The sequence below is a fragment of the Neodiprion lecontei genome, chromosome 1 (assembly GCF_021901455.1).
Source record: "Neodiprion lecontei isolate iyNeoLeco1 chromosome 1, iyNeoLeco1.1, whole genome shotgun sequence".
Classification (NCBI taxonomy): domain Eukaryota; kingdom Metazoa; phylum Arthropoda; class Insecta; order Hymenoptera; family Diprionidae; genus Neodiprion; species Neodiprion lecontei.
The window spans coordinates 29144381-29158906 of NC_060260.1; the positions used below are offsets into that span (position 1 = coordinate 29144381).

Below are 14526 nucleotides of genomic sequence, written 5' to 3' on the forward strand. Positions count from 1 at the left end.
TAAAAACTGGTAGAGGTATCAAGATGAAATTAATATCAAATACTAAAGTCTACGGTCCATTGGAGATGTAATAAATTCGAGCTTCCGAGTTAACGAAATCAAAAGATACGGTCACATATTTTGATACTCGCAGACTCACAAATCAAAACCTGTAGGGGACTTTCCGTTTATCTGTGATCATGAAATTTGAAGGCAAGCAAGGTCCGAAAGGAAAAAGTCCGAAAACAGTTCATTTGTAGTTATATCACATAAAAAGAGAACCAAGTTTGCACGGAACCCTCAAGGTGCAATTCCTACTCGCACTTGTCCGGTTTTTTTATTGCTAAAACCAGATTAAAACGATAAAAGCTTGAAACGTATTAAAGTAGATTCATTTTCATGATACAAAAATTAATAAGAATTAATTTTTCTGTTGTTTTTCATGCATCTTTACGTATTCTTTTTTTTATTATTTTATTTTGCAGTCTCGGAATTCTAACGCAATTTCTGTTCGATTCTTTTGTACAATCTTCAGTTTATTTCAAATGAATTTTAATACGTCGCGATCAATTAATTTGTATCAATTCGTTTTTGTTTGATTACTGCAGTGATTCGAATCCATGTGTATTCGTGAATGGCATCAGCACTATTATCGTTTTTAATTGATTCTGTTTTCATTTATCTAGTTCAATCAGTGACGAAAATGCCGAATATTGTTGGGAATTAATTCTGATTAGTTCTGTGCATTCTCTTGAGAATTTTAAATTAATTGTTTAAATTTTTTACCGGGATTTCTTTTCCAATTTTGAGATTATCTGTCTGAAAAAGACTCGACTGCCTTAAACGAACTACAAAAAAGCCAGACGAATACCTTTTCAGTAGACCGAAAGTTACATGTTATATACAACCGAGTAAAAAATACGCATTAGCTTTCAGGATAATGGAATTCACAAAAATCAAGTCTTGCACGGTGGCGATTTGGAACACAAACTCGACTGAATTGAAACAATGAAAGATCAACGGGTATAGAGATAGTCGAATTTCACTTTGATCGAGACAAATAAAAAATGAGACTCCGCTTCACATGTCGATTACATGCATCGAGGTTCGAGTCGGACGTAGAAATCGGGGCGATTGATACGGTCGCACACGTACAGAAAACGCAAATTTGCTCCGGCAGTTTGTGCACCAGAGAAATCGTAGCCTCTCACCCCACGCAATCTTTACGATAGATCCGATTTATTCAAAGAACACGAATTTGAATGAGAATTATACTGTCGTATTAGAAATGTCAATGTCATTCAAGAAAATCAGCTCCGAATTAAGAGGATCTGAATTTAAGGAGGTTCGATGGACAAAAATCGATGCTGTTTATTAATTTTATTTATACGACAGTTGCATGTTAAATGTATATATATATCGAATGATTATATCAGGAAGCTACGAAGATTGCTTTGAAGATAAAAAAATATAAAATACTGGATTAATAAAGAAACGCTTATACATCCATGTTTCATTCCAAATTACTTAAACATTATTCAAAACCTAGTACATTCGTTCGTTTTAACTCTACTACGATGGTTTATTTAATTCATAGTCAGAAATAAATCTTCTAAAAAGGCACTGAAACAGATCTTCTTTTTCTTTGGTAGACAATTCAATGTCTCTATTTTTTGATAATTTCCGTCAATATCGATGCAACGTTGTAAAATTAAATATTTCACAGTACTGGCACCATGAAAAAAGGTGATTCATTAAATTTGTAGAAAATAATCTGCTAAATAAAATGATTAATCTATTAAATGTAGAACAATCTTGAAGCGCGTTGAAATTAATCGTCGATATCTAAGCTTTAGTTTCTAATTCCAGTATTGTCTATTTTTATATTTTCAACGTGATCTTCGCAGCTTATGAATATAATAATTTGATGAATATTCAATTTACGATTTATCTCATAATGAAAGTTAATGAAGAATGGAAAAAAGGGATCCATTCTCGTCCAACCAATCTCTTTAAAAACTCGGGGAGTTGACGCCTTTCAAACTACGACTTTTTAGTACATGTTTACGCAATGATATGGAAGATTAGTCGACCGGCGTCAAAAAAAAAAAAAAAAAAAAACGGAAAAGGAAAAACATCTTGCGTTATCTTCAAAGATACGGCCTCTAATGCACGTTACCTGCCATGAAATGGGCCATATCCTGCACATTTACACGCTCACCAAATTACGCTTTGCGTGCGAGGGCGGAGTGACACAGATTTGACGGGTCAACGGCTGTGCCGCGATATCAAATGCTGCTCAGCCTGGGTTGAGATAAGACCAACTGCCAGGTGTAAGCTCGTGTACATGCCGACTTGGAACGTTTATGCGATGCGATAAATGCTACGAGGGCGGATACCGGAGAGAGGAAAAAGAGAGTTACGAGCGATTGGAATTAACCGTAAGTCGGAGTGCAATTATTGCGGTTTGTCGCAAAACCTTCGAGCAGCTTTATCGACTCATTGCAGTCAGTAAAATTGACGCGATTAAATAGGAAAATTGTCATTTTCATCAGAATATAAAGTTTCTTTCGTTGTACTTATAATGCTTATGGGCGCATTTCAGTGACATCGAACGGTGTTTACAAAAATTTGATTGTTAGGTTTTTATTGCATTTTTAGGGGGACTTGCCGATGACATTGATCAGGTAGTAATTATACCCATTGCGTGGAAAATTACGATCGAATTATGATGTATTTTGCATAGTCAGCGGAAATTTTTTCTGTTTTTTTTTTTATATTCCCTGCAGCAGTAATTTGTGATTTCCTGAAGCGACGTGCAAGGTCCGAACGAAGATGCAGTTACGTAGTTTTATTACTTGAATGATAATTGCTGGTCATGGCTATTCCAAGATGCATTGGCGTTCGAATGTTTTGCTCTTTCGAATTCAGGTTTTTGTATAAGAATTTACAGAGGGAAATGATGATAATAAATAAAGAAGATAAAAACTAACCGTCCTCCAAAATATAAACATTATTAGTAAGAATTTCTTCTCTGCATGCACGATGTAAGAAGACTGTAGTGTGTAGATGTTATGTTTACCCTTTTTGAATCCTTTGCTTCCGATGAGAAGCCCGTAAGACGGCAATGCCCGTTCAAAAAGGGTAAACATAACATCTACACACTACAGTCTCCTTACATCGTGCATGCAGAGAAGAAATTCTTACTCATACAAATCGGGCACATGAAAACAAATTTGAACTCACTGGTTATGAGAGAAATTAATGACAACAGAGTCAGGGCGGCTAGGTGGTCTAGTGGAGTAAGTCTCCGGTAAAGCATCGCTAGATACCAGGTTCGATTCCTGGCTCCGTCGTTAATTTTTCAAATTCACCAGTTGTTCAAATTTATATATTTTCTATAGACATTATTCTTTCGTTCAAAGTAGACACTTATAGAAAGACTATTAATAGCACCCGGATTTGGTAATGGACTGCAATTAATGTTACGATATTGTACGAGATATACGCTAGATTCAGAGATTGCATCGTTATACCATCAGCTTTGACCTTTCACCGAATCTGCAAAGCTGTCGATCTTCTTTAAAGAAAAAAGTAACAGAAAGAACTAAAGTTCAAGCTGTAAAAGTTATGCACTTCGTATTAGTTATGTACGATAATTGCAAGTAATTCGCTTCGTGAATGATATTAACAGCATCGTTAGGGATTCGCACTTATTGTGAAATGAAGTTGAAACACTCCTCTGACGCCCGGAGCTTGAAATTTGCGAAATTATGAAATTTACTACTGATACTACGGTATGCAAACGTTTTCAGGAGCTTTGAATGAACCAGGCAATATAGATAAGCGGAATAGACTCTGCACGCGTGTTGAGAAAGAAAAAAAAAAATGTTCATTGACTCCGCGAAACAATTATTATTGCACTATATGCTACATTATTATTATGGAGCCAGTTTCGAATCCAGCCGGGGTAAAAAGCGCGTCTATTTGCGCTGCGCTTCATGAATTAAATAGGTATTTTGACTTTGACGTGGTTGTTTGATGATTGCGAGACGTATAAGAAATAAAACGCACGTCCTTACAGAACGGCGAGTAATAGGAGGAGATAATTGCCATTTCTGTGTCACATTACGTAATCATCGTGAACGCGTTGCAGACTTGCAAACTTTTTGTCCATCTTTTTTCACTCACTCTTTCTCTCTCTCTTTCGTATCTGTTACTCCGCAGTGTTTAACGCGTTACGTCCGAGAGACGACGGTTGAACAGGCACCGGATCGCTTGATTCTTGAGTACATAAATAAATTGCAGGTGTATGTATACCTCCACGCATGCTAACCCACAGTTATTACACTCACGCCTATTGTGGCAAGACTAGGGTACAAGGTTATCACTCACGACGTAATATTCCCTTGACGCGGATTCCTGCAGTGCATCTTATTGCAATTTCCACCAACTCGACAAATTCCTGTCGTTTTGTTAATACTTAGAAAAATAGAATCTCGAATGAACAAAATTTTTTGTTCTACAGAAGCGTATTGACAATTCAGCGTCGGCAAATGGATATGATCGATTTTGAAGAAAATTATCATTTCAGACAAAATCACACTAAATTTTGCCAACGAAACATAAATTTTAGAGAATAACGAACTTTGCAGTAGGTTCATACTCGTGTAATTAGAATTTAGTTATATGTACGCGTCTCGACTCCATTTTTCTGGATATGCAAGTCTCAAAGTCCGCACGAATAAGATTATCCAATTTTTTACAAGCTTTATGGGGATCAGCCTCTGTAACGTTTGAGGAATTGGAATCTGACCGAAAGCCGAGATAATGTTAATTTTAGCAGTAAATTTCAAGACTCATCGCATGTAATAAAATTTTTTCAAACACATCAGCTTTCAATTCCTCACTCACTAAAACATAACGTAATAACAAAGCAGCAGGCACGTATAAATGCAACAGTAGATACTTACTACCGATAGAGAGTTGAAGCGCTATCGCCAGTCGTGCTAGGGCCCCAGCCAATGGTTGCTTGTAGTTTGCCACAAATCGATCATCTGCGTTAATATGCGTTAGTGCGATGTTAGTGTTTAGGCACTGTTAATGCACAGCGTTCAGAACAAGCGTTTCACTTGAACTTACACAACAGCACAAGCTTTTATTCAAATTCACATTTTTCATCTACATTCACTTTGTTTTAGTAGAATTAGTAATTAATAATACCGCTAATTGTTAACGTCGTATAATCGTCATATTATTCACTCCGTGCCGAATCACTCGAACGAAACCTAGGTGTATAAATTATCTCGCTGTTAAAAAACTATTTATTTCAATTTACTATTACAGGTATAACTAAAAAGTGAGAGACGGTCATCCGCGTTCGGCAATAACATCGGGGAAAAACATATCTTTTTACCCGTCTGACTGGATTTCTCACTTTTTCATTCAACGTTGATAACACAGGAAGAATGCATCGAGATTATCAAGTCTCGAATCGAGAGTCAAGTGAGAATTATTTCTCGCGACGCGTTACGCGCGACTCGATCGACCGACGGCTGTAGGCCGACTACGAACTCTACTTTTACTACTTCGCGTCCGAACGGCAAGCTTTTAGCGCCAACCAGCAGGTGGCGTTTGCTGCACATCAGAATTTGAAACTAGAAACTGGTTATCAGCTACAACCGCGGCGCGTTATATCAGATCCAAAAGTCTAGTCACCTCACTTTCAAGGTGAATAACTTGCTTCGAAAAATATCGCAGAAATATCGCGCAATGGAATCGAGAAGCGAATTTTCTTACGCAATTTAGAGCTTATTGCGACTGGTATTCACGGTCGCACCGATCGGAGAAATTTCTAGTATGGTCATTGTTGTGCAGTCGTTAACTATTTCCATTCTTTACCGTTAACCACTTCTGGGTATAAAATTGAAGTTAGTTTCGTAGCTGTAACCAGAAAAACTGGTATTTTTTATTATTGTCATTCGTACTTTGTTTTCACTCAACTACTGTTTGATGTTGGTGCAACAATAAATGAATGACTTTGATCAATCGCAAAAATTTAGTAAAGCGAACAAACAGATTTAATGTTACGATAATCAGAAAATGTGTAGTATTGGCAACTATAATTACATTAAATAGTTACGAGTACCACATTTTCTTGTAATTTTAAGAATATATTTAATCCATTGTTGTACCGATACCCATTTCACTGAAATTTTGTATTCGCTATGAAAAGAAATTCGACTTTTCACAACAGTTTTTAGTTTTCATCTCTGTGAAACTCAACAATGCGATAGAACAATTGAATGAAAATAAGTCAAATCACACACACCAGTAGCTTGTAAATTTTTCGATCGTTAGTTCTTTCGCCAATGTTAACTCACCTTGAGAATAGGGTGACTACAATTTAGAATCCGATAATAACTGCATGTTGCACGGTGATTTCTCTCGTTCAAACACGGCGTCTATTTATCGTCTCTCGGTTAAAATTTCGACAACGTTTGGTGGAAAGTCAGAGCTCCGACGTCCCGTTCAAGGTTCAGGTGTATTCGGCTTAATTTTCGCAAGTCGAATGATACGAGAAACGTTTCAATTGAAATGACAGGAATTTTACTTCGACCCGCGTCACGTGCCACCGATTAATATTTGCAAATATTTTGAATATCGCCAACGACGGTTGTTGCGACATAAACGCACAAACAGCAAATCCAGGGTGCACTGAACCGGCGGAATGTAAGTATTTCCAGCGAATATTGACGAGAAACGACGGATTGCGAAATTCTCAATTGTAAACATAATTCGGTACAACTGTTCAACTTACAGGCGATGTGATCGTAGAGGCGGTCTATCGGTATCTCGTCGACGTCTCCGACGAGGCCTTCGACTATCCTCTCGACGAATTCTCGGACCCTTTCCACCGAATCACCCGCATCCTCTTCGCCTCCGGCGGCAAGGCCCACGCCAGGACCAACCCCAGCATAGTCCGCTCCTGGAAATTCATAAAACCCAGGAGATTACGTCTCGTCGTCGTAGTGAAATGCAGATTGATCGTTAGATGAAGTTGGAGAATAATTGTAAATCGAAGGTACTTGAAAGACTCGAGTGTGGATCGAATAACGAGGAAGCAATCGAGATAATTGAAATCATCGGAAATCATTGCAAATTGCTTAAAACCACCCGATGGATTAACTTCAAAGAAATCGCAAACGGCAATAGTTTCAGTTCGTAGAAATGGTTTCAATTCACGAACAATCTATTGTATTCGTTTATTTCCTGCAGCTTACCGACTGATTTCCAACGATTTTCCAGCGATTTTCTAGGCGCGATTATCAGTGATCGTTTGTGGCTTCTGTGATTTTCTGTCATCGCCCAGAAGACTGACAAATTATTGGAAATCAATGAAAATCATACGGTGAGGTAGAAACGAATAAGTCGACACCCCACCGTACTGAGTCACTTTTGTCCCGGCCCAAAAAAGCGCGTTGCAAATCGCAGTTTCCATCCTCTAACCGCGTCTTACACCATTTTAAATGTACATCAGATCGTTATGCAGTATCGCCGGTCCAGTCTCTCGTTCACTTACTCATTCGACAGCAGTTTTACTTCTTAGTAGCCGTCGTCGTCGTCGTCGTCGTCTGTTTTGTTTTCTATCTTCCTATATCGACGAGTCTGCATAGGCGAAAGTCCGCCTGTAATACCCGGGAAACGCGTTCAGACCACGACAGTCTAGTAAATCTAGTTTCACGGGATCCCCGTTACCTCGAACACGAAGCTCATTGTATCCACACGCAGAGGAGATATCGCGCGAATTCACACGCGTCGAGCAGCGTTACCCCCTCTTTTAATCTACGATTACTCTCGGTCCAATTTGATTATTATTCAAATTTTGACCCGACGTGCCTTGCCCAGAGATAAAAAAGCTCTTGTATATTCTTCTCCCGAAACCCGCGTCACTCCCTCGCGTTCACTTTTAACTTCACACTCTCGGGACGGTCGGTTTAAGGGTGGTTTTTTCACTAAGACGGGTGGTTGTAATTTCCGAGGCTGTTGGCACCCAAAGCACACGATGACAAAACCCGCAGAGTCAGGCGAGACGTATCTCTTCTCGAGAAAAAGTACTTTTCTCGAGAAGTAACGGAGCACCGGGTAAGGAACAAGATGTTGTCGGAGAGGCTACTGGAGCAGAACTGACCGACTGGTAGCGCGGTTGCGACCGCGGTTTCGCCTCCAGGGAAACTTTGGGATGCTTGGTGCAGCCGCGTCTATAGTCGAAGCTCTGGTTGTTGGTCTAAGTCTAATCGGCGATCGGCGAGGATTCCAAGACTCGATCGACACCCGGGATCAATCGGTCAGTATTGTCGTTGCGAGCCTTTCGAATGGCCCGCGTGTCAAGGTCGTCCATCGTGGACCACGCCGTTCCATTTTTACCTTTCGCACATTCGCGCAGATTCGACTTATATCTCATTCTTCGGCTGAAAACTTTTCTCCTTCATATTCCATGTGCCGGGATTATATACCTGCCCACTTTAATGGCTCAGTACTCGACGTTTTAAACCGCCGGCGAAAGCACGTCTAATCGAGTAAGTTCGCGGTTACAGTTCTGCTGCTCTCTAACTCTCCTGGGACTATACATACATGTGTTACATACCTACGTCAATTCCTTTTACACAACAACGAAAATTCGAACCTTTCGCGATCGTGTACGATTGATACTATTTTATGTCTCGTACACACGTCGCATTGTTAGTGTTACACCGAATCGGCACAATTTCTCTGTTCATCGATTTTTGTTACCACGCCCCCTCGGTTGATTTTCATTCTGTCAAGTTATTTTTATCACGTTTTCATCGAAACACCGTCTGAGATTGTAATACGAATTGCGAAATCACAGCGCGTATCACTCCTCGATTCTCACGATATCGCAACCAGTGGAATATATTCTCTGACAAGTGAAAAGCAGGATTATTAGTAAATCACCAGCTTCTAAACTAGTTCCTACGGAATTCAGGACACCACTGGTTTCCGCTCAAGAAGTCACACGGTTGTCACATATTTTTTCTTTTGTTTTATACTTTTCAGAGAACTACTTGTGACTTTGATTTTTACCTTTGAAAGAAAAGCAATGATCCTGATTTTTTATATTATTAGTTTTCGAACCTTTTGATGCAAAAATTCTTGTGATTTATGCATATTCAAATCTACATTTACAGAGGTATCGCAATTTCGCTCCTTCCGAATCGAAAAGTGTTTTGTCTGCACATGAATCTGTGAAATAAAATTCGTTGAATAATATTGAAAGAAAAATTGCTTATTAATCATAAATTGACAGGTTTTATTCAACCATATTCAATTGCTAAGGCTTGCCATATTTTCTATACTACAGGATTCATATTCAAATGAGTAATGTTTCTGGGCGTATGTATACCTCATTGTCACCTGCAATTGACGGTATCGGAAAAACATGTCGGACCGTGATTCAAATGCATTACATTGCATTTGAAGTAGCATCTCTGTACAAAAAAGACGCTACGGAAAAATTATCATCACAATGCGGTCTTACCATATTTGGCAACCAAGGACTCTTGTGTCTAGGAGCCGACGTGAAACCACCATGGCAATACCTTCCTCGGTAAACGGTGTCTCGAACATCTTGTAAATGTACTTCGTATTACATGGATACCCAAGTAACGCAAAAATGGTACGTGGTGCCAATTTTTCGACTCGTATCCTAGATTTTCGCCATGCGTAGCAACGTTTGCGTAGAATGCAAAGGATCGTAATCGTGAGTCGAGTGATAAAATGCCATTGTAGACTAACGGCAACGTATCACGGCTGGCGTAAAAAACTCGAGTTAACGGACCGAGCGTTTCTTTGCCGTATACTTTTGGCTGTTTTTTCTTTTACCCTTCCTTATTTCCTTTCCTTCGTCTCTATTTTTCTTCATCCCAATTACGCTCAGTGCCGATTTACCGCAAGAACAATAACAGCATGGCGGTAACGATATAATGGATAATAAGAGAGTCCATCGCACGATTCACGTACACCGGGATAGAAGCCGATCGTTAAATTCTTTTTTCTGTCGCGGTATCATATCCAAGCGTAATTGGAAATCCTGAAAGTTGTGCCGGTAGAAGATGCGATGAAACCACCCGTCTTATGATTGAGAAATAATGAACCGTCATCGCGTCATCGTCGCGCTTGGATTTTGATTGACGTAACGATCTGCTGATGCATCTCAGAAAATTTCACGTCCGATCCTTCCGACGTTTCGATATTATTACGAACCCAATCGTAATACGTTTTAAGACCGCCCAAGGGGGTAAAAAAAAATTGTCTCATTAACTCCTAAATCTGGCGTCACAAATTCCGTGCCAGAGAAAGAAGAAAAATGTAGATCAGTTCGGACACCTTGCATCTTTTTTCGGTACAGATTATTCGGTCCTAGTTATGGAATTAATTATAGGTGAAAGCACCGCGGAACAATAACGGTTTGGATGATGAATAAAAGTTACGTAAGACGCAACGGGAATTGTGTAATTGACTTTAATACACAATTACTTGGAAAATCGAGCGATTGGCCGTTTTCTGCGGTATTCGCGAAGAGTAGACTGAATGATCATTGCGTGGTTAATTTGTTACAGTTCCATGTTTCATGCGGAAAAGCAAACTGACGAGTATGCCAAATGGTGAATCGGGTATCTGATTTTCTTAACAACCGTGCCAAATAATGTGAACTATAAAATCGCGAGTAGAGAAGTAGAGAGAAAAAAATGGACGCTCCGTAATTTTCTATGTTTGAAAATTTAGACCGTAGGTTTATTTCACCGGAGAGGGTCAAAAAATAGAATGACCACACATTGAAAAGGTCACAATATCGAGTATTCAAACGTGCTAACATCTAATTCACATGATTTCAAAATTTATAATGTAGAAAATCGATGAATGGAAACATCAAAATATCTAAAGGTAAAAACATAGAAGGTATTATATATTTTTACCCAAATTTCTATATCTCCCTATATTTGTACATTTATTGTATCGATTCTATGCATTTAGGTTTATATTTTGACCTCTCATTTGATTTTTCTATAATCGAAGTCTCTGCGTTTTAAAATTCTCTAAATTTGATATTTCCATTTCTGAATTATCGATGTCGTCTATTGTGTAGCCATTTTATTCTTTAACCATCGCACTACTTTGTCATCCTGATTACAAATATGTTATCTAAAAAATCTCCACTTTCGGAGCCCCAAAGGCGGTAAGTTACCGAGAGCGTACTATAGCGCAAGATGGAGCGAATACCGCGTTTTTTTTTTTTTTTTTAAATTTCCTTCGGCTCCAACGAAGTCGAGTGTATATAATAACAAGAGTTATTTAACATTCTCTAGGTATACGGAGAGACGTACACAGGCGACGGTAGTTCGGCACGTCTGAGGAATTCCATTCGCCAATCAATTCCATGCAGCGGGCCAAATGCTGTCGATGTTTGTCAAGGCAAGAGAACACCGAAGTCAACGGTCAATTATTTTACAACAAGGTTTGCAACGCGGTTTGCCGATCCGCACGCCGAGGAATGTTCCCGAGGGATTTGCTCCAGGTTCATTCTAGGAAGATAAATTATTTAGAGGGAAAGCCGTCTTGTTCCCTGCACACAAACACTGCAGCGTTACTTTTTTAAAGCCCAATTTCCTGCCGCTCCGAAGCTGAGCCCTTCTGCCATTTTCGTCGCCGAACAATTATTGAACGTTTCATAAACCGCGAGTGCTGTTCAATTTTTGACAATTCGCGATCAACTCGTGAAATTCGAGCTGGCGAGACGTTCACAGATGACTACGATCCGGGTACCACGATTAGGATGGTTCGAAAAACATGCGTTGCAAAAATTTTTCGTTTAATGTGCTTACCGAGTTTATAATTTACCACGTTTACCAAGGATATAGTTAATAATGCATGGTATAAGTATCGACGATTCGAATTTCCGGTTGTATAATATAATTCGTCGTGCTTCATTAACGGGTTATTATATTAGAAAAAAAATCGACGTGATTATTTATTCTTCTTCTTCTTAGTCTTCAGTTTCCGTAAGCAAATGTCAAGGACTTCCCAACGTTCGACATAGGAACATAAAAAAAATGTGAACAAAAAAAAAGACAAAACGCGCGCGTGTTTTTTACCGCAGGTATAGTCCCGTCGCAAGATTTCGTGTGGGTGCCGTAAATACCGTTAAAATAATCGGATGCCGACGTGGCTAAAAAATTCTTTTTACTTATCAATACGTGAATAAATAAATTGACAAATAGGCATGAAGAAGAATATGGAAAAGATGACAAACCTGCGAGAAAAACCTCGGATTTGGCCGTACTGAACCGGTGAGACGCGTCGTCGTGGTCGGCGGACAAACCGCCAAAGGTCTCGAACCACTTCTCGTTCCTTCTGAGCCACAACCTGCGTCGAGAGGTGAGGCAAAAAGTAGAAAAACATCAATAGAGTCAATAAGCTGTGAGATTGAGCAGGACGGAGGAACGCCGAGGAATCCGATCAAAGCCGGCGGTGGACGAGGTGGGCGAGGAGAGAGAGGAAGGAGCCTCGGGGTCTCAAAAGATTAGTCTACCTCTATACGACGCCTTAGAGATTAGACAAAAATGCCTGTCGATTTGCTTCAAAATTCACATGCGATATCAAATGGGCGTATCGACTAGGTTAATTTTCAGCGGGTCAACGCGTGGCTGTAATATTAATTTGTTGATCTTCGATCCTTTTATCACTTGTTAAATATGTACAATTTGAACTGTTCTTGCGATTGAGTGGAAAAAAAAAACAAGAACCGTTTTTATTGTAATACATCGCATACTTGACTTGTTTCCGACATTTCATTTCACGCGCGATTCTCGAAACGCAGATTTACTAGAAAAATAATAAATTAATTGCTGTAAAAAAAAAAAAAAAAAAAGAAAACCGAAACTCTCACCACTCTTACAATTATCAAATGAAAACGAAGAATTCACTTGCTCGATTGTAATGGACTTGTTTGATTCGACCCATTGTACCTTTGACACAACGGAACATTTTATTGCCATATCTGAGGCAATTCTTCAGGCTTGCACACTTCACGCGTTTAGTTGAAAATCCTTTATACAACTTTTTAAAAATATGGTACGGGCGGACAAAAATGCCTTAATCGCATGTAAATTATGTAAGTATCTCTAATGATTAATATATAGTATTGAAACAAATCAGCGTTGTTTTTTTGTCTCAGTCTCTGTCTCTCTTTGTATTAGGAAGCGAAGTAATCTGAGATGCTCGATGAGCGGCCATAAAATTTTCTTCTCAATGTCGTATAACATCATCTATGCAAATAACTGTGTATGTGTATGAATATATGTGTATATATATATATATATATATATATATATATATATATATATATATATGTATATATACATCTAAAGACAGTGGTTTTGCGCACTAGTCAATAGTTCTTGTAATAATTACAATAATTCTTTTCTTCTAACTTGTTTTTCGTCGTATTTCTTTCTCGCCTGGTTTCTCATTTCAACAGTCTTCCTATCACTGGCTGTTTGCCCTTGCCTCCGGGGCTTGGATGAGGATATCTAATAATAATCTACTTGGTCACATCCCTGTCCATATTATCAATTCTGGCAAAGCAGGTTACTAATTATACAGCCGTGTACAGCGGTAATATTGTAATTTAAAAACACGTAACTAGACTTACATACATATAATAAATTTTACGGATAGATAAACCGCGATCAACGCTTGTATACTCTTTTGTAATACCTATGCCTGTCATGCAGATTGCAAATTGAAAGAAAATACGGAGATAAGAAGCTGATAATGCCAGTGGATCGCGATGCTGTAACAGTACGCATGTATTTTATTTTAAATGTACCTCTGCGACAGACTTCTGGTAAATCAAGGAATCACACAAACCTGCATTCATATACATAGTGATTAAGGCTGCCGACCAATGACCCGGACCCACACTACGTTAAAACTCTGGCTGCAATAATGAGCGTGAGATTACTAGCCAGTATTATGATCGACGAAAGCCGGTGTTTCGCCGATTAAAATAGATTCGCCGATACTTTCGCTCGTTGGTATAACATTATTAAATGACAATTCGCTAATTACAGTTATGCTGAACAATTGTATTTTTTCTTTAATGTATAGAGCCTAAAACTCATTTCTGTAGCCATGGGTATTAATCCGAGCGGCTGGAAACCATTCATCAAAACACCGGTCGGGCTTCCCTTGAAATCAAAACAGAACCGCATGCGAACTTCCTTGCTTTCCTAGATGTGTATTAAATCTCCTGTATAATCTTGTCGTAACGAATTATAGCAAGCATATGAGATTATTTAAACCTTTGCTATTTTGAAACTGCTGAAATTTGCATTTTTGTTCAATGTTTCAATAAAATCTTACAAAATCACTTCAAATCACACGATATTCCGGAAAGTTTGAAATTATGTGATTGAAATCGAATTTCCGATACCTTATTTCACGCGCATTCAAGCGCTCCGCCCC

The 14526-nt window shown here is 38.8% G+C and overlaps 1 protein-coding gene and 1 long non-coding RNA gene across 10 annotated transcripts in view; one reads left to right on the forward strand and one right to left on the reverse strand.

Annotated features, from left to right (window-relative positions):
* The window catches only part of LOC107220127, a 44150-nt gene that overhangs the window by 15649 nt on the left and 13975 nt on the right, over window positions 1-14526 (reverse strand). For 4 of the 9 annotated variants that reach the window (XM_046734262.1, XM_015658581.2, XM_046734246.1 and 1 more), the window contains 3 exons: window positions 12311-12423; window positions 6800-6967; window positions 4953-5036 (listed from right to left, as the gene is read on the reverse strand). In XM_046734262.1, coding sequence (XP_046590218.1) covers window positions 4953-5036; window positions 6800-6967; window positions 12311-12423 — 365 coding nt within the window. Of the gene's footprint in view, window positions 1-4869; window positions 4875-4952; window positions 5037-5123; window positions 5135-6799; window positions 6968-7262; window positions 7374-7561; window positions 8147-12310; window positions 12424-14526 lie in introns of those variants that run through there. The other 5 variants (XM_015658582.2, XM_046734267.1, XM_046734258.1 and 2 more) reach the window with 5 other exon arrangements.
* On the forward strand, window positions 6938-12943 carry LOC124293494. Its single transcript, XR_006903352.1, has 2 exons — window positions 6938-7063; window positions 11367-12943. It is a non-coding gene; the product is annotated as an uncharacterized LOC124293494 (long non-coding RNA).